Source organism: Euphorbia lathyris, chromosome 6 (assembly GCF_963576675.1).
Source record: "Euphorbia lathyris chromosome 6, ddEupLath1.1, whole genome shotgun sequence".
NCBI classification, from domain to species: domain Eukaryota; kingdom Viridiplantae; phylum Streptophyta; class Magnoliopsida; order Malpighiales; family Euphorbiaceae; genus Euphorbia; species Euphorbia lathyris.
In genome coordinates this window covers 35,574,618-35,600,443 of record NC_088915.1, presented here as the reverse complement: position 1 = coordinate 35,600,443, position 25,826 = coordinate 35,574,618, and the positions used below count along the sequence as shown (strand labels likewise).

Genomic DNA, 25,826 nt, shown 5'->3' with positions numbered 1-25,826 from the left:
CTTCATCTTTGTTACCATCCCCATGGATCTCCTCAAGCACATCTTCAATTCCTTGAGCATCTTTTCCTGTTACTCGATCTTTGCCATAAATCATAATGAATTCTTCGAAGTACCATAAACTTCTTTTTCTAAAAGGTGCAACTTTTTGGTGACTCTGTTAATAAAAAGAGTATTAAACCATCAAATAAAAAACCATCAAGTAGAAAGATGAAAAATCTATAACTAAAGGGAAGCAAGATGAAAAATCTATAACTAAAGGGAAGCCTTGCCACACTTACTTGTATAAAAATCTATAACTAAATAGAAGCTTTTTGATGACTTTGTTAATAAAAAGAGTATTAGACCATTTGTTTGTTGATGAGCAATCGAAGTGAAATGAAGCTTGATATGCAGGTTTTTATAATATGATCGAAATGATTTGCGATCAATTTGCTTACCGTTATCAGTAGGGTCAGTCATACTGTTATAGTCTAAGAGCCCTGAGAAAAAAAATTACATGAAAAGTAGGGCCAGTCATACCGTTATAATCTTTGAGAAGTGGATATTTGAATCCTCTTGGCATATGTTGACTTATAATTTATGGGCTAAGAGGAGTATCCACATCAGTAGCCTCTGGCATTCTTGATTCTAACCCTTCATCCTTCATGGCGTGCTGAAGCTCCTTTATGATGAGATTATAAACTTCTTCCTTTAAGGAACTTCCCACTTCCACCTTCAGATTTGGCTTTTACCTTTGGTTTCTTCGACCCGAAGATCTGGAAACCTCTAGTCTTTTTCTATGTGCTTTGTAATGACAAATCAATCATTCAGTAGAATCATGATGAATGCCTATACGTCGCTTTGGAGATCTTGAACCTTCAGGTTTTGGAATCTGCTTGATAGGGGAAGGTAACCGATATCGCCTCAGTATGAAAGACTGGCATATATTTCCTTTGATCTTCCACGGATCACTTCATGTTGAGATTCCTTCGAGAATCCTCTTTTCCTCGGACAAGTCCATACACTGTGATGTCCCGTAGAAAAAGTTGTTGATCCATGTTCATCTCTATACCTACTAGCCTCCATTGCCTCATCCGACTCATTTTGCATGACTTCCATCTGAGTTTGATGCTCCACTCTGAGAATGTTCATGGATTCCTGGACAGATCTGATGTTATATATCAAATACTTTGCAAGGCCATTTATAAATCAATGTTGTTCATGGTCTAAGGATCCCAAACAAGCATCAATCCTTTGATTTAGAGCTGGAGAAATGTGTAACGGTTCCAATGGATTATTGCTATAATCCACCAGGCCACGATTAGGTGCAATCGATGTACTTGGAATATCTGCAGTTTGTTCGGAAACTGGTTGAACTACAAAACTGTGTAAATGAGCCATTTTCACGAATGCTTTCTGCACCAATTGATGTCTTAAATACTACATACACTTTCTGATATGTCTTCCGATGACCTGAATCAACAACAAACAATCAGGGGGCGTTAGAGTCCGACGTCCCCTAGCTAATGCTTAAGCCAGTAAGATACTTAGAAGTAAGTAATAACTTGAAAGCACTTAATGAGAGATTATGAATAGTGAACGTACATGGAGCTCAGTTTCCAAGGCTATTTATAGATTATCGCATACCTAAAGTGCAATGTACTTTACATGTGTCAGTTTCTGATTGGGTTCGGCCAAGTGCCTTTCCACGTGTAGACCGCTGATTGGCTTCAGACTCCTTTCCTCTTATGTCACTCCGTAATATCTAGCGTGGTCTAGGGAATAGGAGCGTACCTTTGAGGTCTGAAGCTCCCATTGGTCCATATGTGAAACAAGATGACTTCCTATTGAAGTTTTCTAGTTAACCGCCTAAATCAGCTCCTTTAACTAGCATTGATATATGCCTTTGGTTCAGACCCATGGGATTGATTCAATGGGGCCTATGTTCAGGCCTCAATCCATTTATCCTATATCAATTGGTTTTAACCAGAAGCTGAAATCTTTTTTTATTGACCAATTCTTGACAACAGTTTTGAATTCCTTACAATTACTAAACAACCTACCCAATTTAAATGACAGATCATAATAGTCTCGTTGTATGTTCAACTCCCTGAACTTAGGCCTCCGTTCTTCATCTGAATATGATCTAGCGTGCAACTCATCAGATGGTGCATGATTCGTAACTCCATCAGAAACGTCATAAAAAACTACATGTCTCTTCCCTTTGATTTATCTAATTAGCATGGTCTTCCGGTTGATGTGGTTGCAATTCACGTCCATCTCTATCATTCTTCTTCTTTGCTATTTATTGTACCATTTCGTTATAGTTGTCATCCCCGTATGGAATATCATAGTCATCATTCACAAGTCCACCATCATCTTTTTTGACACCAACAGTAATACCCTCACTTTCAGGTCTTCTTGCATTCCCCATTTCGGTCATATACTTGGACTTGGATAGGAACTTGAACTTTAATTAGATTGGAAAAAAAAAAAATGAGGCAGAACATGTCAGAAACAACATAATTATGGATTTTAAAAGCTTAAATTCCTTATACATAAACTTCATAATTATATATTTTAACAAACAAATCATATTCTTTTCCCAAAAGAAAAACAAACAAATCATATTTAAACAATTTATATAATAGTTTAATGCTATATAATAAAGAAACATATTTAAAGAATTTCATTGATTCAAAAGCATGAGTTGACACATTCTATTAATAAACAAAACATATTTAAACAATCACATACCAGTTAAAAGAATTCCACTGTTTTCCATCGTTTCTCTTAAATTAATAAAGGACTTTATTTTCTTTAAATTTGGAAACCGAACTTAATTGGTGGAATGAGATTGTTCAGAGAAGTAATAAAATTACAAATCAGAAGAGGTGCGCGTTTGGAAATGGAATAAGATGCAAAAACTTGAATGATGGAAATCCCGACTGACGGAAAGCAGTTGTTGAAGGCGAGGAATGGAAGAAGATGAAGGGTTTGATTTTTTTGAGAATGTTAGGGCTAGAAAATTTAAGTTACATTAATTGATGAATTTTATTTTAATTGTGGTTAGACAATTGGATAAAGTTAAAGTTAAAACAAATTTAGTTCTTTTTAATAAAAATCACATGACACGTGACAATCACATGGCACATGATGCCGTGTTAGTCATTCATCATTCCGATGTCTGAAATCGTCGAAATGACCTAATTGAAAATAAAATTTAAAGTTGGATAATTTTATTAGGGAAAATTATAAAACTATGTCAAATGGGAGGCCCATTTACATATTTAACCCATTTACTCAACCTATTACATATCTAGACTCATTTTGTGTGACTTTCCCGTAATACCCCTACCCTTCCCACTTCCCCTCACTCTATCGGTTTCTCTCCCCAAGATTGACACATTCACTCTTGAAATGATTCGTTAGGAGAGATTGTGTCAATCTCGGGGTGCACCATGGGACATGTCCATCCTATGGTGCCAATCTTCAAAGTGGACCTAACTTAATCCGGTGCCAATTTTAAAGCGGATGAGTAATTTTCGTTTCAAAATTGGTACCGGATTAGTTATTGTGGCAATCTTGTTGTAAATTTTGATAATATTATGATTTGAATGTTGTTATTGTGGCAATCTTTTTGTAAATTTTGATAATGTTATGATTTGAATGTTAGAATCCGTTGTTGTTTGCCCTTTTTTGTTATATACTACTTCGCGAATTAGCTTCAAAACACATCCAGGCTTCGCATATGCGAACTAAATTCATCAAGCAAACCCAAACATTTACTTCGCAGACTTCGCATAGTATGGAATATGCGAAGTCAGACGGGATGGGGCGAGCCGCGCGTAAATATTGGGGGTATTTTTGGAAAGTCACACAAAATGAGTCTAGATATGTAATAGGTTGAGTAAATGGGTTAAATATGTAAATGGGCCTCCCATTTGACCTAGTTTTGTAATTTTCCCATTTTATTATGATATTAAAATTGAGTGATTATTTTAAGATAATTATGAAAGTTGATTAACCATTTAACCCCCTTTCATACGTATCAAGCAAGCCAATGATTTAAAATTCTCAACGTTATGAAGGACCTTAATTACATGTGTAGGATAATATCATAAAAACGGATGTATACAAGTTTTCCCTCCTAAACTTATCTATCCTGGCGGGAACAAAACCTAATTCTTCCTATATCCCGCCAATCCCAGCTTCCCCCCTTTTTAAACCCATTTCTCACCCCCAAAACCCCCACCATTTCCCTCGCATTTTCAGAACAAATACGAAAACCTAGCCCTAACCCGAGACGAAGAAGAAGAAGAAGAAGAGAAAAGAAGAAAGCAAGATGCTGGAACTACGATTGGTTCAAGGTTCAGTCCTCAAGAAGGTGCTAGAGTCTATTAAGGACCTGGTTACTGATGCCAATTTCGACTGCTCATCCACTGGATTCTCTCTCCAGGCCATGGATTCCAGCCATGTTGCTCTAGTGGCTCTCCTTCTCAGATCCGAGGGTTTTGAACACTATCGCTGCGACCGTAACATCTCAATGGGCATGAATCTCAATAACGTCTCCAAGATGTTGAAGTGCTCCGGTAATGATGACATTATCACCATCAAAGCGGACGATGGAAGCGACACCGTCACTTTCATGTTTGAAAGTCCAAGTATGTTTTTTCTTTAAACATTTCCTCTTTTGCTGGAATATTGTGGGGCGTGTAGGGCGTGCTAGAAATATTATTGCCAATTTGTGGTGTTTTGAATATAATGGAGTATTGGTCAAACAGTTATACCTAGTTAGTCACACTGAGTTGTAAATTGGTACTTAGCCTAGTATAAATAGCTTCTACAGAACCACACTTTTGAGTTGAGATAATTGAATCTTGTTGATTCTTCCATTCCCATTTCAGTTACTTCTTTCAGTTAATTGCAAATTGTTTAAGGGGAATTTTTTTAGTTGAAGCTTTTCTTCTTTAATTCAATGATTATGTATAAATGGCTTAAGAAACTGTTTCTTGCTGAAAATATGGCAGTAAGAGCGCATAATTGTTTGATTGTGTTATTGATTTCTAGGGAATTCAATTTGATAAAAATTGATTTGGATAATATGTATTAAATTGAGTTGATTTCTATAGTTATTTCAATTAGTAATATCAACGATAGCTATTAGTGTAAATAGCTTCTACAGAACCACACTTTTGAGTTGAGATAATTGAATCTTGTTGATTTTTCCTTCCCATTTCTGTTATTTCTTTCTGTTAATTGCAAATTGTTCAAGGGGTATTATGTATTCACTGTTTTTTAGTTGAAGCATTTCTTCTTTAATTCAATGATTATTCATAAATGACTGATTAAACTGTTTCTTGCTGAAATATGGGAGTAAGAGCGTATAATTGTTCAATCCTGGTATAACTGATATTGGTTTTGTTTTCTTGCTATCAATCTTTATCACAGCACAAGATAAAATATCTGATTTTGAGATGAAGCTAATGGACATTGATAGTGAGCATCTGGGAATTCCTGAGGCAGAGTATCATGCTATTGTGCGGATGCCATCAGCCGAGTTTGCAAAAATTTGCAGGGATCTTGCAACTATTGGCGATACAGGTATTTCAAGATTCATTTATTATCAAGAACCATGGTTCTGTACATTTGGGCATATCTGTTTCACATTCTGATACGTGGTTGTTATGTATATTTGTAGTTGTGATCTCTGTGACAAAGGAAGGAGTCAAATTCTCCACAAGAGGTGATATTGGGGCTGCAAATATTGTGGTCAGGCAGAATACCACAGTAGACAAGGTATTCTCATGTGATATATTATTTTTTAACATATACCTCTAGAGCTAGCCAAACTGAGAAATAGTGTTATTGATAGTGCATCTTTTGGGAATGTATGTTCTATTTTAAGTCTTTGGCTGATATGCACTATTTAAATTTACAGCCAGAAGAAGCAACAGTTGTAGAGATGAATGAGCCTGTATCATTGACATTTGCACTGAGGTACATGAACTCTTTCACCAAGGCAACTCCATTGTCAAGCACAGTTACAATCAGCTTATCTTCAGAGCTGCCTGTTGTGGTTGAGTACAAGATTGCTGAGATGGGTTATGTCAGATTCTACTTGGCTCCAAAGATTGAAGAGGAGGAAGATGAGACTAAACCTCAAGTTTGAATGTAACCTTCAATTGGAGATCATATCGTTTTCTGTGCCATTAGTATGAAAAGATGAGTATAGTATAGGATGTTTCTTATTTTCAGCTATGCTCGTGTAGTCAACTAAGCATCCAGTACTTTGTAGAATTCTTGAAGTTTCTTTCTTCAGTGCTATTAGAACTTACCTTTATATGTGCACTTCTATGGATAAATTCTTATTTTTGCTGTGGTTCTTGTTTATACTCTCTCACTATTGAAGCTCAGTTGTCAAGTTGGCCTTCTAAGCTGTGAGCCAAGAAGGCATTGACCAGGTTCGTATTTCTGGTTTATCATTGGGGCCCTAGAGCTTGAAAAATTCCATTATGATTACCAATGAGAAGTGACAATCTTATGTTTTTTTTTTTTCATTGGTAAGGTTTGTTGCAGCAGATACATTAGAATTTCTGAATTTCTTATGTTTATTTGATAATTTAAACATCTAGTGCTAAAGCATAGATGTCATATTTTCAGCTCCTTACGTTATCGAATTTTCTGCAGTTAGCTTTATTATCATACCTGGTCGACAAAACTCCTATTTGCAGTTGAATTAAGCGCCTGCATTGCAAAATTTATGTAATCTCCCCATGATTATTAGGCCTTGATTGAGAGCTTAATAACTTCAACTAATTTCTGTTAGTATATAATTATTTTCGCATATTCTATGCTCTGCCTAGTGTTCCCCACGTCTGTCGTTCGTTCTCATGTTGTGACATAGGTTCATTATGATATATAATGTATACAGGTTCGCCTATTTTCTTTGGCAAGACTGTATAATAAATTAATAAAAGTTAATTAGGAAAATACTTATCAACTACTATCATTTAAGCTATTATCCCCAATTCAATTCATCAGAAAATCGCAGTTCGATAGTCAGCACTCTTCCAATTCTGTAGCACAGCGCAATGATTATACGTCCAAAAAAAAATTGTAATCCCCAAGTGAAAATGCATAAAACGGCAACATAACAGCCCGTTACCAATTTCCAAAAATTAAATAAAAAAGGCCCAAAAATAACAGAAACTCTTTCTCCGAACTTACCTGCTCCAAATCTTCCAACTTATTATTATCGACATCGTATTTGATCTCCCAACAACACCATAAAAATCTCATAACATGAAGTGAAAATTATCGTTATTCTCATTCTAGGTTTCTTCTTCAACCTGTGTTGCCCATGTAAATGAGGAAATAAGACCCATCTCTCTCTCCTTCAGATCCAAAAAAGGGTATAAAATGAGTCGATTGTTCACGATCGGGTTAATAGCATCATGGTACTCCTCAAATATTGGAGTAATTATATTGAACAAGTATTTGCTTAGCAACTATGGGTTCAAGTACCCAATATTTCTGACCTTTTGTCATATGTTGTCTTGTTCAATGCTGAGTTACATTTCTATTTCATGGCTAAAGATTGTGCCTTTGCAGACAATAAGGACAAGAACGCAGTTCTTGAAGATTTCTGCACTTGGAATTATCTTTTGTTTATCTGTTGTTACTGGAAATATTTCTCTTAAGTACCTTCCGGTGTCGTTCAATCAGGCTATTGGGGCTACTACTCCTTTTTTTACTGCTGTTTTTGCTTATTTCATGACATTGAAGAAGGAGAGCTGGGTCACTTATGTCACTCTTATTCCAGTTGTTGCTGGTGTTATCATTGCCAGTGGGGTAACTACTTTCTTTCTCTTCCTCACATTTCTTTGCTTCAGCTCTTCTTGTTTACTGTTTTTTTTTTTTTTTTAGCTGCGGAATTAAAGGGTAGCTGCTGTAGAAACCCCTACTAGTAATTGGAATTTGGTACAAAATAATTTTCAAGTACCCTGTTAGGGACTGATGGATAGAAAGAGGGGTGTTCCGGTAAAAAAGTAGTGGAGTTAAACCTGTCAATTTTGGACCTTTAAAACCCTTATTTAAGATGCGCCCATCCGAGGTTCTGGTTTCGCCAATGGTTTTATGTTTACTCTGATTAGCCATTGCTTTCCAATCCTAACCAAACACTTTTACTCTACTGGGTGTGATGTAAAAAAAAAAAAGAGAGCCAAAAAAGATAACCAAATGAACATTTATATGTTATTGGAGCAATGATGTTACAATCTTTATGTTATTGAGTGGCTGTTCTTTAGAATTTAGGATAAAAGGTGAATTTTTCTTAAAATGAAGTTTGAATATCAACTTACTTTTTTTTAGTGAAGTTAGCTTGTGAGCATCAAAGTTGTTGAAATCATTAATATATTGGATACTTACACTAAAAAAGAATAGAATATACATATCGGATTTTCTTCTTATCGGATTTTCTTCTTTCTTTGTGATTTCTTATGGCACTGCACATTTGAAGTTGGGGAATAATTTTCATAGATCTTTACATTGATTGCTGATTTCATATATTCCTTATTGAATGAGTGAAGGGAGAACCAAGTTTTCATCTCTTTGGATTTATAATGTGCTTTGGAGCTACAGCAGCACGTGCTCTCAAGACCGTCGTTCAAGGGATTTTGCTATCTTCTGAAGGGTAATAATATATATCTACATTCTAAATTCCATATCAGAATCTCAAGGAATGTTACAACATTTTTTTCTTTTGATGATTTACCAGGGAAAGACTTCACTCAATGAACTTATTAATGTATATGGCACCAGTAGCTGTTATATTTCTTATTCCTGCTACAATTTTTATGGAAAGTGAAGTTCTTGCGATCACAGTTTCCCTTGCTAGAGATGATCCCCGATTCATAGTGTATCTCGTCTTTAATTCTTCTCTAGCTTATTTTGTCAATTTGGCCAATTTCTTGGTCACTAAACACACCAGTGCCTTAACGCTCCAGGTACCTTTCAATTTCAAAAATTTCCATCACTTATTTGTCTAGCAGCATGAGAAATGTTACGTTAACGCATAGTCTGAAGAGATTTATGTGCTTAAATGCGAGTTTGAGAAGCCTTTTATGCAATTTTACCGAAAAGAAAAACATGATTCGTTGTGTAAGTTGGATATTGTTTAGTTTTAATACATTATCTCCTAAGGAATGAATCTGAAATCGAAATTTATCTTCAATAATTTAGGAAAACTCTTGCAAATGAAATTGACTTAGTGTAAATTAATGTCACTTTTGTGCTGAGAAAAGCAAACTGAAGTTTTTCCTCTATAGGGATAAAAAAGTGATGGCGAATATTTGATTGCAGGTACTGGGAAATGCGAAAGGGGCAGTTGCGGTGGTAATTTCAATTTTGATATTCAGGAATCCTGTTTCGGTGACAGGGATGTTCGGATACTCAATAACTGTAACCGGGGTGATCCTCTATAATGAAGCCAAGAAAAGGTATAAATGAAGTAATGTACATGATTAACCAATTTTTGGGTTTGAAGCAGCGAGCATTTTTTGAGCAGGGTTAATTAACAGCAGTGATTCGCTATTCTAAAAAACCATCAAATAAAGGCAGCAAAACTTTGTTTCTTTTACATTTTCAATTGTAGAGTTGACAGAGAATTTTGTTCATGTATTACTTTTCTAATTAAGATGTTCAATTTCTGATTTTGTGTATGGATGAGAACATTTTTTATTTGATTTATTTGGGGGAAAGCAATAGTAAAAAGAGAAAGAATTGTCTGTCAATAACATTATAATCATTCAACTATAGCAACTAAAGCCACACAAGACTTTCAGTACAAACAATTTGACACTTCTCTCTTGAAAATCATAGGAGACCAATTCTTCCTCATCTTCAAAATTAAGGAGAATCTTATTTGTGCTGTTTGAATATCCCAGAAACAAAATCTGGTAAGATATAAGGGATCTTGAATAGACTAAAATTGTTCCCAAATCCAACCTTCTTCCTCATATATAAATCAGCCTGAGGCACATTAACATCAACACAGGATTTAGAAAGGCATCTGAAACGCAGCACATACTTAACAGGCAAACCTTAAAAAATTTCAGTGATTAGTAATTCACAGGGTAAATGTGCCATCGCTGCTCACTTTCACTTTGTTTCTGTCCTACAGCATTAGCCTTTGTTTGGGAGGAGGTTAATGGAAGTAAATGAGAGTAATGGAAGGTTAAGTATTAAGTTAACTTTGTTTGTGAGTTATTTTTTTGAGAGTAAAAGGAGGTTAATGGGGTTAAATGTTTACTTCGTAAAGTTTTTTAAAATTTCTTGTCTCTGCATATTAAATTTAACCTCCCTTCCCCTCCATATTTAAACTCTCAAACGAGGTTAAACATTTAACCTCATTTACATCCTATAAACTCCCAAACAAGGTTAATTTTTAACTTTCATTTCCATCACGTCCCTTCCCTTCCCATTACCTCCTTTAACTCTCACCTCCATTAACCTCTCTAAAGGTTTAAATAGAAGCTGCAAAACTTAAAAAAAGAGGTTGAATCCAACAAAAGAGAATTAGGAGTAGGACTCCCTCTCCATTTATAAAAGAGAAGGTGCGAGTTACCTTTATAAACTGTTTTATTCCGATTTGGAATAAAACACAAACACTTACCTTATAAACAAAGGAATCCCAAGTAGAGTGAAAGTTTTGGGAACTGAAAGATAAATCCTCTTTGGGATGATCCAATTATTTGCAGTTGTTCAAAGAGATAATTCACTTCCAATTATGTAAAATCGGCAGACTTAGTTTATCAGTTCAAAGCAGGTTTTTTTTTCCTCCGAAAATTTGTCTACTCACTGATTTAAATGTATGTTGTTTTCCCATGTACATTTTGTTGTTCCCCCAAAAAAAGTCTCTGAAAATAAAAGGGTAAATTACAAAAATGGGTCAAATGGAATGGAAGACCCATTTACATATTTAACTTATTTATTTAACCTACTACATATCTAGACTGATTTTGTGTTATTTTTCCATAATACCCCTAACCTTCCCACTTTCTCCCTACGTGAACGTTCTCTCCCATCTTCTCCTTGGGTGCGCGAAACGGTTGTTGGCTCCTCCATTAATGATTCCAAAATTTTTGATCTTCCTATTTTCCTTTGAATTGCACGAAATTTTGCATCATTTCTTCAAATCAAAATGTATTTCTCTTTTTCCTCTTTTCATCTCTTGATTCTACAACTTCATAATCCTAGAAAACGAAGCCATGGTTCTTCATCTTCTTGTTCCTGCTCGTTACTTGGTTTCTTTCTTCTTGTTACCATCAAAGAAATGGTTATTCTACGTTATTTCCATCGTTTTTCTCAATTTATCATATTATTATTGTCGCTTTTAAGGGTGAAAGGCACGAAAAATGTAAATATCTGCGGTTTCTTCTGCGTTTTTCCATGAAATCACTTCGCGTAGCCGATGATTTCGTGACGATCTGCGAAGAGAAAGAGCCTAAAACGTGTGGATCTACTTCGCGAATCGATTAATTCGCGAAGTCTGCGAGTAGAAAAGTTCATGATTTCACTCGCAGACTTCGCGAAAGCATCGATATGCGACATAGATCGTCACGTTTCAGACCTCGCATACTTTGTGAAAACATCGATTCGCGAAGTAAAATCATCTTTTTCCCTGCACATTTACATTCGCATGCTTCGCTAATCCTCATTTCGCGAAGCCAAAATCGTCTTTTTCCCTGCCTAACACGATTAATTTTTCCTGAAGGTGGTTGATTACATAACATCCCTTTCTGGAAGGCGGCGTATTGGGCTGCAGGGAGATGACTTTCATTCCTGTATAGGGAGAAATTTCCCTCAAGATCGACACATTCACTTTGAAATGATTGGTTAGGAGAGATTGTGTCAATCTTGGTGTGCACCATGGGACACGTCCATCCCAAAAGGTCTGGACTTCCTGTAGAACGAGAAATTTTCGTCCAGATTCGTCACGTTGACTTTGAAATGATTTGTTAGGAGTTTATTGTGGCATTTTTGTTGTAAATTTTGATAATATTATGATTTTAATGTTGTTATTATTGTGACAATCTTGTTGTAAATTTTGATAATGTTATGATTTTAATGTTAGAATCTGTTGTTGTTTGGCATTTTTTTTTTTGTTATATATCACTTCGCGAATTAGTTTCAAAACACATCCAGGTTTCGTATATGCTAATTAAATTCATCAAGTAAACCAAACATTAGTTTCGCAGGCTTCGCATATGCTAATTAAATTCATCAAGTAAACATTAGGTTAAACTTAAATATGTAAACGGACCTCCTATTTAACCTAGTTTTGTAATTTACCCAAAATAAAACAATACCGGTAAAGTATTTTGAGGACACTTGATTATAAAAAGTATTTTTTTTAGGAAGGTAGTATTATTTTTCTAGAAAAGAAATTTTTTTTTATTATTAGTATGAAATTTGCAGAGGGCGAGCCTTGGCGCAACGGTAAAACGTTGTTGTCGTGTGACCAGAGGTCACGGGTTCGAGTCTTAGGAGCGGCCTCTTGCCAATTAAATTGGTAAGGGAAGGCTTGCCCCCAATACACCCTTGTGGTGGGACCCCTCCCCGGACCCTTGCTCAGCGGGGACGCGTAATGCGACCGGGCCGCCCTTTTTTTTTTATTATTAGTATGAAATTTGCAATTTTGACACAAATGATTACAACTTGGGCTCACCAGCTTTGTTTTATAGACTCGCCACCTGCAATATTTATTTTATTTAATTCTCACACTTCACAGATTATATATATGAGTACTAATTTTAGCCGTGAGGCTAGCGTCGGAGTTAGATTTATGAAGTTGGAAAAAATTTTATGAAGTCTAGTCCGATAACCGGCATCGGAGTTAGATTTATGAAGTTAGAGAAAATTTTACGAAGTCTAGTTCGATAGGACTGGACAATTTCTTTTTTTTTTCCTCCGTCATCCTGAATTTTTGTTGCTTTTGTGTATTGAATGTTAAAAAATTAAAAGTGTCTGTGGTAAAAAAGAGTAGATGTATTTAATATTTTATAAATCCACCATTAATTTTTTAAAAATTATACAACTATAATATTTTATGAATTTCTTATAATTTTTATAAAATAAAATTTAATTTAAAAATCAAGTTTTGTTTTAGTGACGATCTTTTACAATAAAACATGCCCCTTAACCAACTCAATCATCTTAAAATATTGAAATTACACTATAAAAATACCAACCTAAACTGAAATCAAAAAGAACTATTAAGTATCGAAGATACTACTCAATGGTGGAGCCGACGGCCGAAGCTCTCAAACCTTGGACTGGCTCTGCCGCTGCACGCAACTTGTCTCTCAATTAATGTTGCATCCCAGTGTCTACATATTACATTCCTCAATTTTCTGCATACTTTGTTTTACTCTCTCTTGACTCTCACTCATCACACCATATCTATTTATATTTAGGTTGACTCAATTCTAACTATAAAAGAAGTTCGTGAATTTAGTAAAAAAGTTGTCTCCTAGAATTTTCAAGAAAGTCAGTGGTGATAATCACTTTCTAATACTCCCTTTCAACATTTTTAATATTTCATTCTTATCATTCCAAGTTGCTTTATGAACGTTCATTGATTTGCGAAAAGTTACTCGCTCAACATTCTCTTCTTTACAACTTTGCAATATTTGTGCATCTATTGTTCGACATATCAAATCAATGTATAGTGACATCACATAGTCTATTAAGCATCATACATTATTGTGATCTACAATAGAAACTTTGTTTGGACCGTCTTTTGCTTGCATGGATATCGTAAATCATATAAGGCTGATCAATACCTGCACAAGTGTAGATTCTCTCTTTTAACTTCTCCAACTTGATTTTTTTTTAAACCTGGAACAACTTCGATTCATCACTCACGTATGTCATGGTACTTGTAACACTTTTCCATTGACCATTCCAAGAGACAAAACAAATAACAATATATGTGGACATATTCTACTGAAAATAGCAAAATACATTGTCAAATTACTATAAGAATTATATGAGAAACATAAAAAATGTAGTTCTAAACTGAGTGAAACTGAATGAAATTTAGTGAAATTGGCTGAAAATCAGTTTCACCTTTAGTATATATGTTTACATTTAATGAGATGTGATTCACATGTTATGACCTGTATCGCATTTGTATCAATGCGATGCGAAATACTTTCGCATTTTTAACGGATATATTCGCATTTCATCAGATGCGAATACATGCCCTCATTCGCAATCTAGTCACATTTTACACTAAATGGGAGTGAAAAAAGAGTGTTGTCAATTTCCAATGAAGTTTTGCATTTCGCAATTTGCGAACATCGAACCTCAGAGAAGCATATATAAATGTGTAAAAAACATTGCATATAACTTTTCTAACTCCACAATTGATTATTATGTGTTTAAAATAAAAAACAACTTACATTATGTTTGGAAATGAAGATTGAAGGTGATTTGGAGATAAATTATACAGTTTGAAAGTAACTTGGAGATGTAATGGAAGTGAATCTTCGAAATTGTTTGTTATATATATATTAAAGGTATTTTTAGAAAATATATAATGGAAGAGCGTAGTTTGGTAGCATGTCTCTAAATGGATCTAAATATGTAAATTGTCTTCCTTTCTTTGGATCAGATTTGTAAATTTCCCAATTTAGAAGACAAAAGCAGAATTCAGAGCTCAACCGGAGGACCGTTGACTCCTCCAAGGTAATGTGCTTTCTCCGTCACTCCTTATTGTCTTCATATCTCTTTCCTTTCCAATTTTCATTAAGTGGGTGGCGATGACACAAATCCCCCGAGAGATAATCACTGAAATTCTGCTATGTTTGCCGGTCATGTCTATCTTGCGTTTCTGATGCGCTTATAAATCTGTATACACCATCATTGATGGCCTTGATTTCATCAATTCGTATCTCACTAGATCTTCTCAAACATTGATTCACCGCAAGCTAATTTTCCAGGATACATTGCCGACGATCGGCCCAAACAACAGGTTTTATGTTTGTGATATGAATAACGATCTGGAAGAAGAGATTCAACTCGAAAAATCATTAACAATGTCATCATTATGGAAGCATATGTATGGCATCTGCAACGGTTTACTTCTCTTGTATGGAGGTTCACGACAAGTTGCTCTATGGAATCCATCGACCCGGAATTACAGGTTTCTTCCCGATTTTCCCTTCAAAGTCCCCCGTAATAATTGTCAATTTTATCGACGGATAATTGGTTTGGGTATGAGTTATGATGAATCTAATAATGACTACAAAGCTGTGTTTATTGTATATAAAAGGGGCCGAATTAAATTAGAAAATCAAGTTTGGATTTTTGAGTTGAGATCAAATAATTGGAGAAGGATTCAGGATTTCCCTTACCTGGGATATAAAATTGAAAAGTATCCAGGTATTCCTGGACTTGGATACTTTGCAGATGGTAGTCTGCACTGGAGATGTGAAAACAATTGGGAACAAGAGATGGTAGCATTTGATATTAGAGAAGAGACGTTCTTGTTAGTGCCTCAACCTCTTTGCTCAATCCGTGTAGTTCTCACCGATTTGAATGTTTTAGAAGGGTGTCTTTACATCAGCTTTTCATCTTCTTCAATGCCTCCTCAGGCGGATTTATTTATAAGGAGGAAGGATGGAGTTGATGAGTTTAGTTGGACACAATTGTACTCTATTAAGGAACCTATATTTGCTAATACATATTGTTTTACAAGGGTGAAAGTTTTGGGATATTCAAAGAACAGAGGTAAGATTCTGCTTAATTTTGGTATTGAGGATATGGTTTTATATGATATTCAAGATGGAAGTTTTGGGAAAGTTGAAATAGACAAAGATCCTAATTGGTATGACCCAATTCTTTGTGTTGAAAGTCTGTTGTGAAATTATAATAGATATGTTTCCAGAACTACTGATACGTGCAGTAGTTAATAGTAGAGTGGCATGACGCGAGAGAGAGCAAGAGAGAGCGAAGGAGGCGAGAGAGGCGGCAGGGTGAGGGATAGGTCTAGGGATAGGGAAAGGGCGGCGATCTGCGGCGGTTTGGCGCGGATTGGGAAGGGAAGGCCAGATCTGGCCGGGGGAGTTGGAGGCAAGGCTGGATTGGGGGCGGAAGGGGATAAAGAGGTGGGTAATAAGGGAGTGGCGGGGATTGGGTTGTGCGAGAGAGGCGGATCGGCTTCAGGAGATGAGGGGGAGGCGAGGCAGGGTGATAGGGTGGTTGGTGGCTTGGGTGGCCATGGTGGGGTGGACAGTCGGGCGGCGCTAGGGCAGAATCAGGTATTTGGTGTGGGCGGCGCCCTTGCTGTGCGCAACATGGGGGAGTGGGGCGCTAGGGCAGAATTGACGGTGGACCTAGGAGTTAGGCAGGGGGGTGTGTGTTTTGGCCAGGGGTTGGGCAGCCTAAGGACGGGGGCTTCGGAGATGGTTTCGGAGGTTGTTGCAGATGGAAAAGTTCTTGCCGATGTGGCTGAGGTGGCTTTCAAGGCCCCCATTGATTCAAATATGGTTTCTAGGTCTAAGGAAAATATGGTAATTAAGAAAAATGGTGATCAACGTTTGGGAAATATTTCTTGGAGAGATACAGTGATGGGAGTTGTCGAGGAGGAGCCAGTTTTAAATGAAAACCTGATGGATGATGATTTGGAGGAGGTCTTTTCTGACTCAGATGTAGAAGATGGGGAGCAGGAGGATCCCTTATGTCTTGTAATTAGGCTTTCTTCGGCTGATAAACGTAACCTCCGGGACAAATGGAAGTTGTCTCTAATAGTGACGGTGCTTAGAAAAAGAATTAGTTTTAACTATTTTGCCCAAAGAATCCAGGCACAGTGGGCTAAAAAAAGGGAAAGTCAGTATCACTGACTTAGAGAATGATTATTATGTAATTAATTTTACCCAGGCTGAAGACTATAATGCCGTGGTGAATGGGGGCCCTTATATTATCTCTAATCATGTTCTAGCCTTAAGGCCTTGGGTCCCTAATTTTAATCCGCATGATTGTTCAGTGAATAGAATTCTGACTTGGGTAAGATTCCCAGGTCTTCCAATTGAATACAATAATGAAAGTTTTCTTAAAAAGATTGGTGGGCTCGTTGGTAAAGTTCACCATGTGGACAAAACTACTATTGGGGCAGTTAGAGGCAAGTTTGCAAGGGTTTGTATCGATATTGACCTGGCTAAACCCCTTTTGTCTAAATTATGTTTACATAATACAATTTATTTTATTGAGTATGAAGGAATCCATAACATCTATTATGAGTGTGGTATGTTTGGGCATATGTATGAGGGTTGTCCTAAAAGGAAGAAGGTGGTGGAAGAGGTAGTTGAAGTTGTTAAGACTAGAGAAGAGGAATTCCGAGGGGATGGGAGGAATTTTGGCCCTTGGATGGTTGCTAAGAGGACAGGGAGAAGAAGGACACGAGCGTCTATTGTCCAGAACCGTCCTCCTGACATTGTTAAGGATACTGTTCTGGTTCCAAATGGTCCTGGAAACAAGGAGAGGCCACTTCCTAAGGAGAAAGAAGTTACCAGTAAGGTTGAGGTCATCAGCTCAGGTTCTAGATTTGGGGCTCTTATCATTGAGGATGATCATGACTCTGATTCTTCTAACGAGGATCTTGAGTCGAGCATGCCAGGATTAGAGTCTATGGAGCCGGTAGTGAAGAATGTAGAGTCAAATAACCCTCTCTCCGAATCCAAAAAAGAGGTCCAGGCGTGCTCCCAAGCCCAGGCCTTACACATTAAAGTGAAAAACAAAGAGGTTAGTATCCCTAAATCTGGTGTTGAGCCTAGAAATGAAATGGCTATGGGGTTAATAAGATAAATATGAAGAAACCTAAGGGTAATCATAAGAATAAACAAAGCTCCTTGGAGCTGTTGGATAAAAAGGAACCTGCAGGTACCTCTTCTAGGCTCATAGGAGCCCCTAATAAATACCTAATCTAGGGTTCGGGGCCTGGGGTCAGTAGTCTTCCGTCTTATGGATTTGTTTGTTTGGAATGTTAGAGGAGCGGCTAGCAAGGCTACCTGCGTCCATGTTAAAGATTTAATTAAACAGTTTAATCCTTCTTGTTTTGCTTTACTGGAAACTAAAATCAGTGGAGTTGAAGCTGATGAGGTGGTTAGAGTGTTTAAGAATTGGGAGTGTGTTAGATCGGAGGCTACTGGACGGGCTGGTGGGATTTGGCTTTTCTGGAAGCCTAATCTGGTTCAGTTTGATATTGTCAAGATAGATAAACAGTTTATTCATAGTAAAGTTACCGTCTCTGGTAATAAACCTCTCTTTATCACTATTATTTAGGGTGATCTTATTCTGGCCAACCGCAAACGTCTTTGGGAGGCTCTGTTTTCTTTCAGTACGCATAAGGTGGAGGCCTGGTTTGTTGCCGGCGATTTTAATGATATTGCAGTTATGAGTGATCAAAGAGGGGGATGAAATCACTACATCAATAGGTGTCTTAATCATAAGAAGGATATGGATTTGTGTGGCCTCTCTGACCTTGGTGCTGCTGGCCATAAGTTTACTTGGAAGCGTAATAGTACCTTTGTTCGTCTGGATAAAGTCTATGCTAACATTGTGGCTCAGAGCAGTTTTTCGGACGCGACCGTGTTTAATCTCCCTTTCCGTCATTCGGATCATTGCCCTATCCTGGTCAAGTTGGTGAGAGCTCCTCGTCCGAGAGGGGAGAGACCCTTTAAATATCTGGTGGCATGGGAATCTCACCCGGATTTTAAAAACTTTATGCACGATAATTGGAAACCTCATTCAAATGTCTTACAGGATGCAGAAGGTTTTAGAAGTAAAGTGGTTAGCTGGAACAAGAACGTTTTTGGCCATATCTTAAGAAGGAAGCAAAAAATTCTGAGAAGGATGGAAGGTATTCAACGTTGCTTGGAAATCAGCTTTGATCATAGTCTGAGTTATCTCCTGAGATCCCTCCATAATGAGTTGGAAGCGGTCCTAAAGCAAGAGGAGTTACTTTGGTTTTAAAAATCGAGGAAAACCTGGATTAAGGAAGGAGATCGTAATACAAGGTACTTCCATCTTTCTACGGTTATCAGAAGGCAGAGGAATCGGATTGATGCTATTAAGGATCCGAATGGTAACTGGGTTTATGAGGATGAGGAGATCCGTCTTTTGGCCCTCAATTTCTATAAAGAGTTATTCAAAGACGACCCGGTGGACTTAGCTTGTGCTCTAACTGTTTCTTCGTTTCCGACGATTGGTGAGGATAAGGTTATTGAAGCTTTTCACCCTATTGATCTGAAAGAGATTGGCCAGGCAGTGTTTAGCATTGGTGCCTCTAAAGCTCCTGGGGTTGATGGGCTTCCGGCTGGCTTTTATCATAAGCATTGGGAGACTGTTAAGGAGGGGGTTTACAGTTTTATTAAATGGGTTTTTGAAGGCGCTGAGGATATTAGGCAGGTGAATAAAACTCTTCTGGTCCTGATCCCGAAAGTGGAGAAGCCGTCCTCTTTCTTACAGATGAGACCTATTAGTCTTTGTAATGTGATTTATAAAGTGGTCACCAAAATCGTGGCTAATAGACTTCGGTGTATTCTCCCTGAGATTATCAGCCAGAATCAAGGAAGCTTTGTCCCATGGAGACAGATGATGGACAATATTGTTGTCGCACAGGAGATGGTTCATTCAATGAAGGTCAAGAAGGGGAAGCGAGGTATTGTGGCTCTTAAGTTGGATCTCGAAAAAGCTTATGATTGGATTAACTGGGGTTTTCTTCTGGATAGCTTGGAGAAAGCTGGGATTCCAGATAGGTGGAGGAAGTTAATTGAGGCTTGCATTTCTTCTCCTGTTTTTCAAGTTTTGATTAATGGGGATATGTCTGAGGAATTTTCTCCTTCCAAGGGCATCCGTCAAGGGGATCCTATAAGCCTGTTCTTATTTGTTATTGCCATGGAGAGACTTACTCATCTTATCCAAGATGCTGTCAGCTCTGGGAGGCTTCACCTAGTTTCCATTAATAAATTCTGCCATTCGATCACTCATTTGTTCTTTGATGATGATGTGATGATCTTTATGGAGGGAAGTGAGGATCAAATTGGTGTGATAATGGATATCCTTACTAACTTTTGCGCTGCTTCTGGTAAAAAACTTAACATTCAGAAGTCTAAGATGTTGTGTTCTAAAAACATGGACCTAAGGGTCTGTAAGAATTTGAGTGAGATTTCTGGAATCCCTCTTACCAAGGCTTTTGGTAACTACCTTGGAGTTCCTCTCCATAGTGATAGGGTTTCAAAGGCTTCTTTTAAAGAAATCTTTGATAAAACTAATAAGAAGTGTGCAAATTGGAAAGCTAACTCCCTTTCTCCGGCAAGCCAGCTTTCTTTAATCCAGTTAGTGAACTGTGCGGCTCCAAATCATTTAATGCAAGCCTGTAAGCTGCCAGAACCTGTTCTTAATGACCTTGATAAAATCAATCGTTGTTTCCTATGGGGGAACTCGGAAGAAGGAAATAAAATTCATCTGGTTCCTTGGAAGGATGTCTGCCAACCTAAAGATAGGGGAGGTTTAGGAATTAGACAAGCCAGAGATAATAACAAAGTTCTATTGATGAAGCTTCTGTGGAGAATGTGGCAGTCCCCATCTGCTCTTTGGGTTCGATTGTTATGTGGTAAGTATAGAAAAGATAAGGTCTTTGGGGGGCCGAAAGATAGAGTTCCTTGTTGTTCCTTCCTATAGAAAGGGGTTAATGCAGTTTTTTCCGAGTTCTGCTCTAGGATTGGTTGGTCGGTGGGTAATGGCAGATCTATTAGCTTTTGGAACGACACCTGGCTGGGGGGGGGGGGAAGTCTTTATTAGAGGAGTGTATTTCTCCTCCGCCGATGGAGATCTGTCACTGGAGTATTGCCGATGTGGTGGACTCAAATGGAGATTGGATTTGGTCTAATTTTGAGGCATACCTTAATCTGGAGTCGCTCCTGAAGATTAGGGGAGTTAAAGTGAGCAGTGAGGAGGATGATAGGGATAGTCATTGTTGGTCCCTTAGAAATAACAGGGCCTTTTCTTGTAAATCTGCATTTGAGGCTTTCTATATTAACTCTGATTATCCTCCTTCAGCTGCTTGGAAGAGCATTTGGGCCTTGAAGGTTCCCTATCGCATTAGGAGTTTCATGTGGCTTGGGGCTAAAGATAGGTTGCTCACAAACGTGGAAAGGAAAAGACGCCATTTAGTGGAGGCTGATACTTGCAGTAGATGCAAAGGTCAGGCTGAAACTATCTGCCATACTCTTAGAGACTGTGAGAATAGCAATAAGGTGTGGAGGGAAGTTCTTCCGGGCTTTCTACTGCCTAAATTCTTGGCCTATCCTGGTCAGGATTGGTTCACTGATGGTGTTAAAGGTTGGTTATTACCTGAGCTTGAGCATGGTGTTATTCTCTTTGCTGTTGTTTGTCACCAGCTGTGGCAGTGGAGGAATGCGGATATCTTTGGAGAGGGAGCAGTTATCTTTCCTAATTTACGGGCCTATTTCTCTAAAAAAATTAATACTATTATTGAAAGTTTTAAAGAGGAGGGTTTACCTTTTTCTTGCCAGAGGAAGGTGGTTCAGCTTTTGGGTTGGAGCAAACCCGGGGAAGGGACTGTGAAGTTAAATACTGATGGTTCCTGTCTTGCGGACGGTAGGATCGCGGCCGATGGAGTCTTGAGAGACGCTGGAGGTGCTTGGGTGTCTGGCTTCGCTCAGAACCTAGGAGTAGGCTCTTCCTTCACTGCTGAGCTTTGGAGAATATTCTCAGGGCTTAGACTCGCTAAGAACCTGGGTTTAAAAAGGTTGTTTGTGGAATCGGACAACCTTGAGGCAGTTAGAACTATTTCTGAAAATAAGACCATTTGTTTAGGTAACCAAAATTTGCTAAAAGGGATCAAAAGGTTATGTTCCTCCTTTGATTCCATCAGTTTTGGGCATGTCTTCAGAGAGCAAAACATGGTTGCTGACCGCCTTGCTGCTGAGGGCCAGGAGAGGATGCTTGGTGTCTCTACCGTCTCGGCTCCTCCGGACTTCCTTTATTCGTTGCTTTCTGCTGATCAAGTTTGGGTTAGCTTTCCCAGGCTAATTCCGGGTTAAAGTTTTTTTCTGTTTTTTTATTTTTTTCTTTCCTTTGCCTACGAAAAAAATAATAGATATGTTTCCTTTTGTAGATTCAAGTACTTGCTTGTCTTAGTAAAAGCAGCATGTAAGTTAATTAAATAGCACAGAAAAATCTTTGATTTGAGTTGAGTGACAACTCTGAACAACTTGTAATATACTTACTAGATTTGCCTAAGAAGATAGAGAAAGAAATTTTCAATCTAATTCATATTTTTCTCTGGTTGCTATTACTCTATTCAGTTGTTTAACTTACCTTTTCTCAGTTTCTGTGATTTTGATTTTCACTGTTCTCTTTCTTACGTATAAGGTTATTCAGACCCAGTCCTAAGGGCATTGCCACTAAGACTAAGACCTTATAATTTATAGGCTATTTGAGACCCAATCTTAAAGGCATTGCCTCATATTTATATTTATATTTATAAGGTGCAATTCGTGAAGATAATTGTAGGAATATATTAGAGAGGGAGTTGGTGTGAATAGGACTCAAAGGCAATTAGCTAAAAGCTGCTAGAACAGATTCAATTCATTTTGTTACGTATATATGTTTAACCATCTGCCCAAATCTGCACAATTTAGATAAGTTTCTGCTTGATTTTGGTTTGGATAAATTGGTTTAGAATTATGCTCTTCTTAAATAGCAGCATTTTAATCAAATTTCATCCAAATTTAAAATCATATTCTCAAGTATTGCTTCAGTTGCCTCAAAAGTTCATGTTACCAAAACGAAAAATCTAAGTAACATATTCATCGCATCCATCTTATTAAAACGAATTGTTTTTTCTTTTTACAAGGGAAGGGCTATGCCTCAAAGCAAATATTAAACACACGGACATACCTCTCGAAAAGATTGTGCCACTCATGTCAGCAAAAACAACATCATGAAGGTCGCACCACACTCGTGATGAACCAAGGAAAGAGTTCCTACGAAATTCGTCATCCAATCAACTGTCCTACTACCCTCACAGAAGGAATGGAGCACCCTGACATCCCAGTTTTGTCGAAGGATAGCCTGACAACCCTCAATAACCCAATAATACCGCTACATCCAACAATCAAGATCGTGAACAAGACAAACTACCACTAATGAATCAAGCTCAACTATAACCTTCTAATACTTCCAAGCTCAGACCGCAATAGAGCCCCACCATTCTGCAAGCATAGCCATACAAAGCCCAAGATTATACGCAACCCACTTAACCAACGACCTTTATTGTCTTGGACAATGTCATCTGCAGTCGCAAAACCAGGATGGCCCTTACTAACTCCATCATAATTGACCTTCACCCACCCCTCTTCTGGCAGTTTCCAACTAACTGAAATTTCAACTTTACACAGCCCCAACCCTAGCCGAAGCCTTAAACAAATCATTAGGTTGCCGCGCAAGAAACTCCAGCTTTTGAAGCCCATTGGCCACTTCCCCTTTAAACATTTTCCCATTCCGCCATCTCCAAATCCACCAGCATGTTGTGGTAAACAGCACCGGTCAACTGACATCGCCCCATTTAGTGTGGGTTGTAAAATTCATTCAGAGCCAGTCATTAAGACCACCCTCGTAGAAGCGAGCACGCCACTGAAGCGGCACAAACCAATTCCAAGTATCACAGGCCAGGCAGCAATCGCGAGGCAAATGCAGCATAGTCTCCAACAACGTACATGAAGCACAAGTATTAGAGTTACAGAGATGCCTCTTGAAACGGTTGGCGTTAGACAATCTTATCATGAGCAACTAGCCATAGGAAATAACGAATACGCTCCGACACACAGAGCTTCCACACACAATCCCAGTCAAACTCCACGTTGTTATTCGAAACCATATACCCCGAGTCAGCTAGCAAACCGTAATCAGACCTCACTGTAAATTTTCCTGACGATGCAGCAGTCCAGAACCACCCATCCTCGCTGCTCTCTCCATCTAGAATAATGTGAGACGCAAGCTTAAAAATCCAGAAATATGGGAGGCGAGAACTTAAGGCACTCCAGTTCCAACCACCCGAATCAGTCCAGTAATCAGCCACGACCCACAACCTCTCACTATCCGGGATTGGGGTCAAAGCAACATCAAGTAGAGCAATGTCATCAACCCACCTAACTACAATTACAAAACCTCATTTAATGTCATCAATTTATGTTGACTGTTTTTAAAGATAAAAACAAGAATTGAATTCACAAATGCTATTTCGTATGTCTTTCAATCAACTTCAAGTTGCTTCTACTTGTACTAACTACTAACACAAGAAATGCTTTTCTGATTGTCTTTGAACACCTATTCTCAGGAACTTACCGACACAAGAGTTTCAATACAAAGAATCGGATGATCCCAAAGAGGATTATTTTTCAGTTCAACTTTCCCAAAACTTTTCTTTTCAAGATCATATGAAACCAGTTCCTCCATACTAAAATCAAGCAAAATGTTATCTCTGCTCTTTGAATATCCCAAAACTTTCACACTTTGAAATCGAAATGTGTTGAGAAATACGAGTTCCTTAATAGAGTACAATTGTGTCCAACTAAACTCACCAACTCCATCCTTCCTTCTAATATATAAATCAGCCTGAGTATAACAGAAGAAGCTGATGCAAACACAATCTTCTAAAACATGCAAATCAGTTATTACTCTGTGGCTGCTTGGGATTGAGCAGACAGGCAGAGGTATTAAGGAGAAGCTCTCACTTGTAAGATCAAAAGCTAAAATATCTTTCTGTGAATTTTTATCGAAAAATTTAAGAGGTAACCAGTAGAGAGCACCATCTGCAAACATTCCAATTAAAGGTTGGGAGATATAGCTACAAAATTTATAATATTGAGCGTAATTGACATCCTGAATCCTTCTCCAAGTATTTGATCTCACTCCAAACTTCCAAACTTCAAATCCACATTGTGTATATACCATAACCACAGCCTTGTAGCCATCAATACAGTCATAACCCAAACCCGACACAAGTATGCGGTCAAATACAACACTTCTGAAAGGGAAATCCGGAAGCTTACTGTACTGCCGGGTGGATGGATTCCACAGAGCAAGCTTGAATAAAGCTCGACACAAGAGAAGTAAACCGTTGCAGTAGCCATACACTTCGTCTCTTGAGGATGGTAATGGTTTCAATTGAATCTCTTCTTCCACACCGTCATTCATATCGCAAACATGAAATCTGCTCGATCTGTCCTGGAAAATCAGCTTGCGGTGATTCATAGTTTGAGAAGATGTAGTGAGATGCGAATTTACAAAATCAAGGCCATCAATCATTGCGCATAGAGATTTCGAAACACATCTGAAACGCAGAATAGACTTCACCGGAGAAATTAGCAGAATTTCAGTGATTAATTCTTGGGGGATTTCTGCCATCGCCGCTCACACTTGGATTTGTTCTTTTACAAAGAAATTTATAATACTCCCATTTAGTAAGGTAAGTGTCTTGTTTTATTCCAAATCCAAATCGGAATATAACACTTAGCTTACTAAATCTTTAAATGTGTTATTCCAAATTGGAGAATATATATAAAGTAATAATTTAAACATTTAGAAAGCTAAGTATTTTAGTGTAGATGTAATTATTCTCAGATTTTATTGGTAAAAGGTATCTTGAGTCTTGATTATTTTAACTTTACTAGATTGATCTTTAATTTAAGGGATAATTACTAATCTAATCCAATCAAGGATCCCAATTTACATATTTAACCCACATTACTTCC

General features: G+C 37.7%; 2 protein-coding genes across 2 annotated transcripts; both read left to right on the top strand.

Moving 5' to 3' along the window:
- Nucleotides 1-4,184: 4,184 nt before the first annotated feature.
- Nucleotides 4,185-6,370, top strand: LOC136231933 (proliferating cell nuclear antigen). The gene is made up of 4 exons (XM_066020960.1): nucleotides 4,185-4,643; nucleotides 5,431-5,583; nucleotides 5,681-5,778; nucleotides 5,921-6,370. Exons 1-4 carry the CDS (start codon nucleotides 4,325-4,327, stop codon nucleotides 6,149-6,151), a joined length of 801 nt encoding a protein of 266 aa, XP_065877032.1. The 5' UTR covers nucleotides 4,185-4,324; the 3' UTR covers nucleotides 6,152-6,370.
- Nucleotides 6,371-7,047: 677 nt separating this feature from the next.
- On the top strand, nucleotides 7,048-9,701 carry LOC136233146 (probable sugar phosphate/phosphate translocator At3g11320). Its single transcript, XM_066022736.1, has 4 exons — nucleotides 7,048-7,833; nucleotides 8,571-8,674; nucleotides 8,759-8,987; nucleotides 9,343-9,701. Exons 1-4 carry the CDS (start codon nucleotides 7,402-7,404, stop codon nucleotides 9,487-9,489), a joined length of 912 nt encoding a protein of 303 aa, XP_065878808.1. The 5' UTR covers nucleotides 7,048-7,401; the 3' UTR covers nucleotides 9,490-9,701.
- Nucleotides 9,702-25,826: the final 16,125 nt, after the last annotated feature.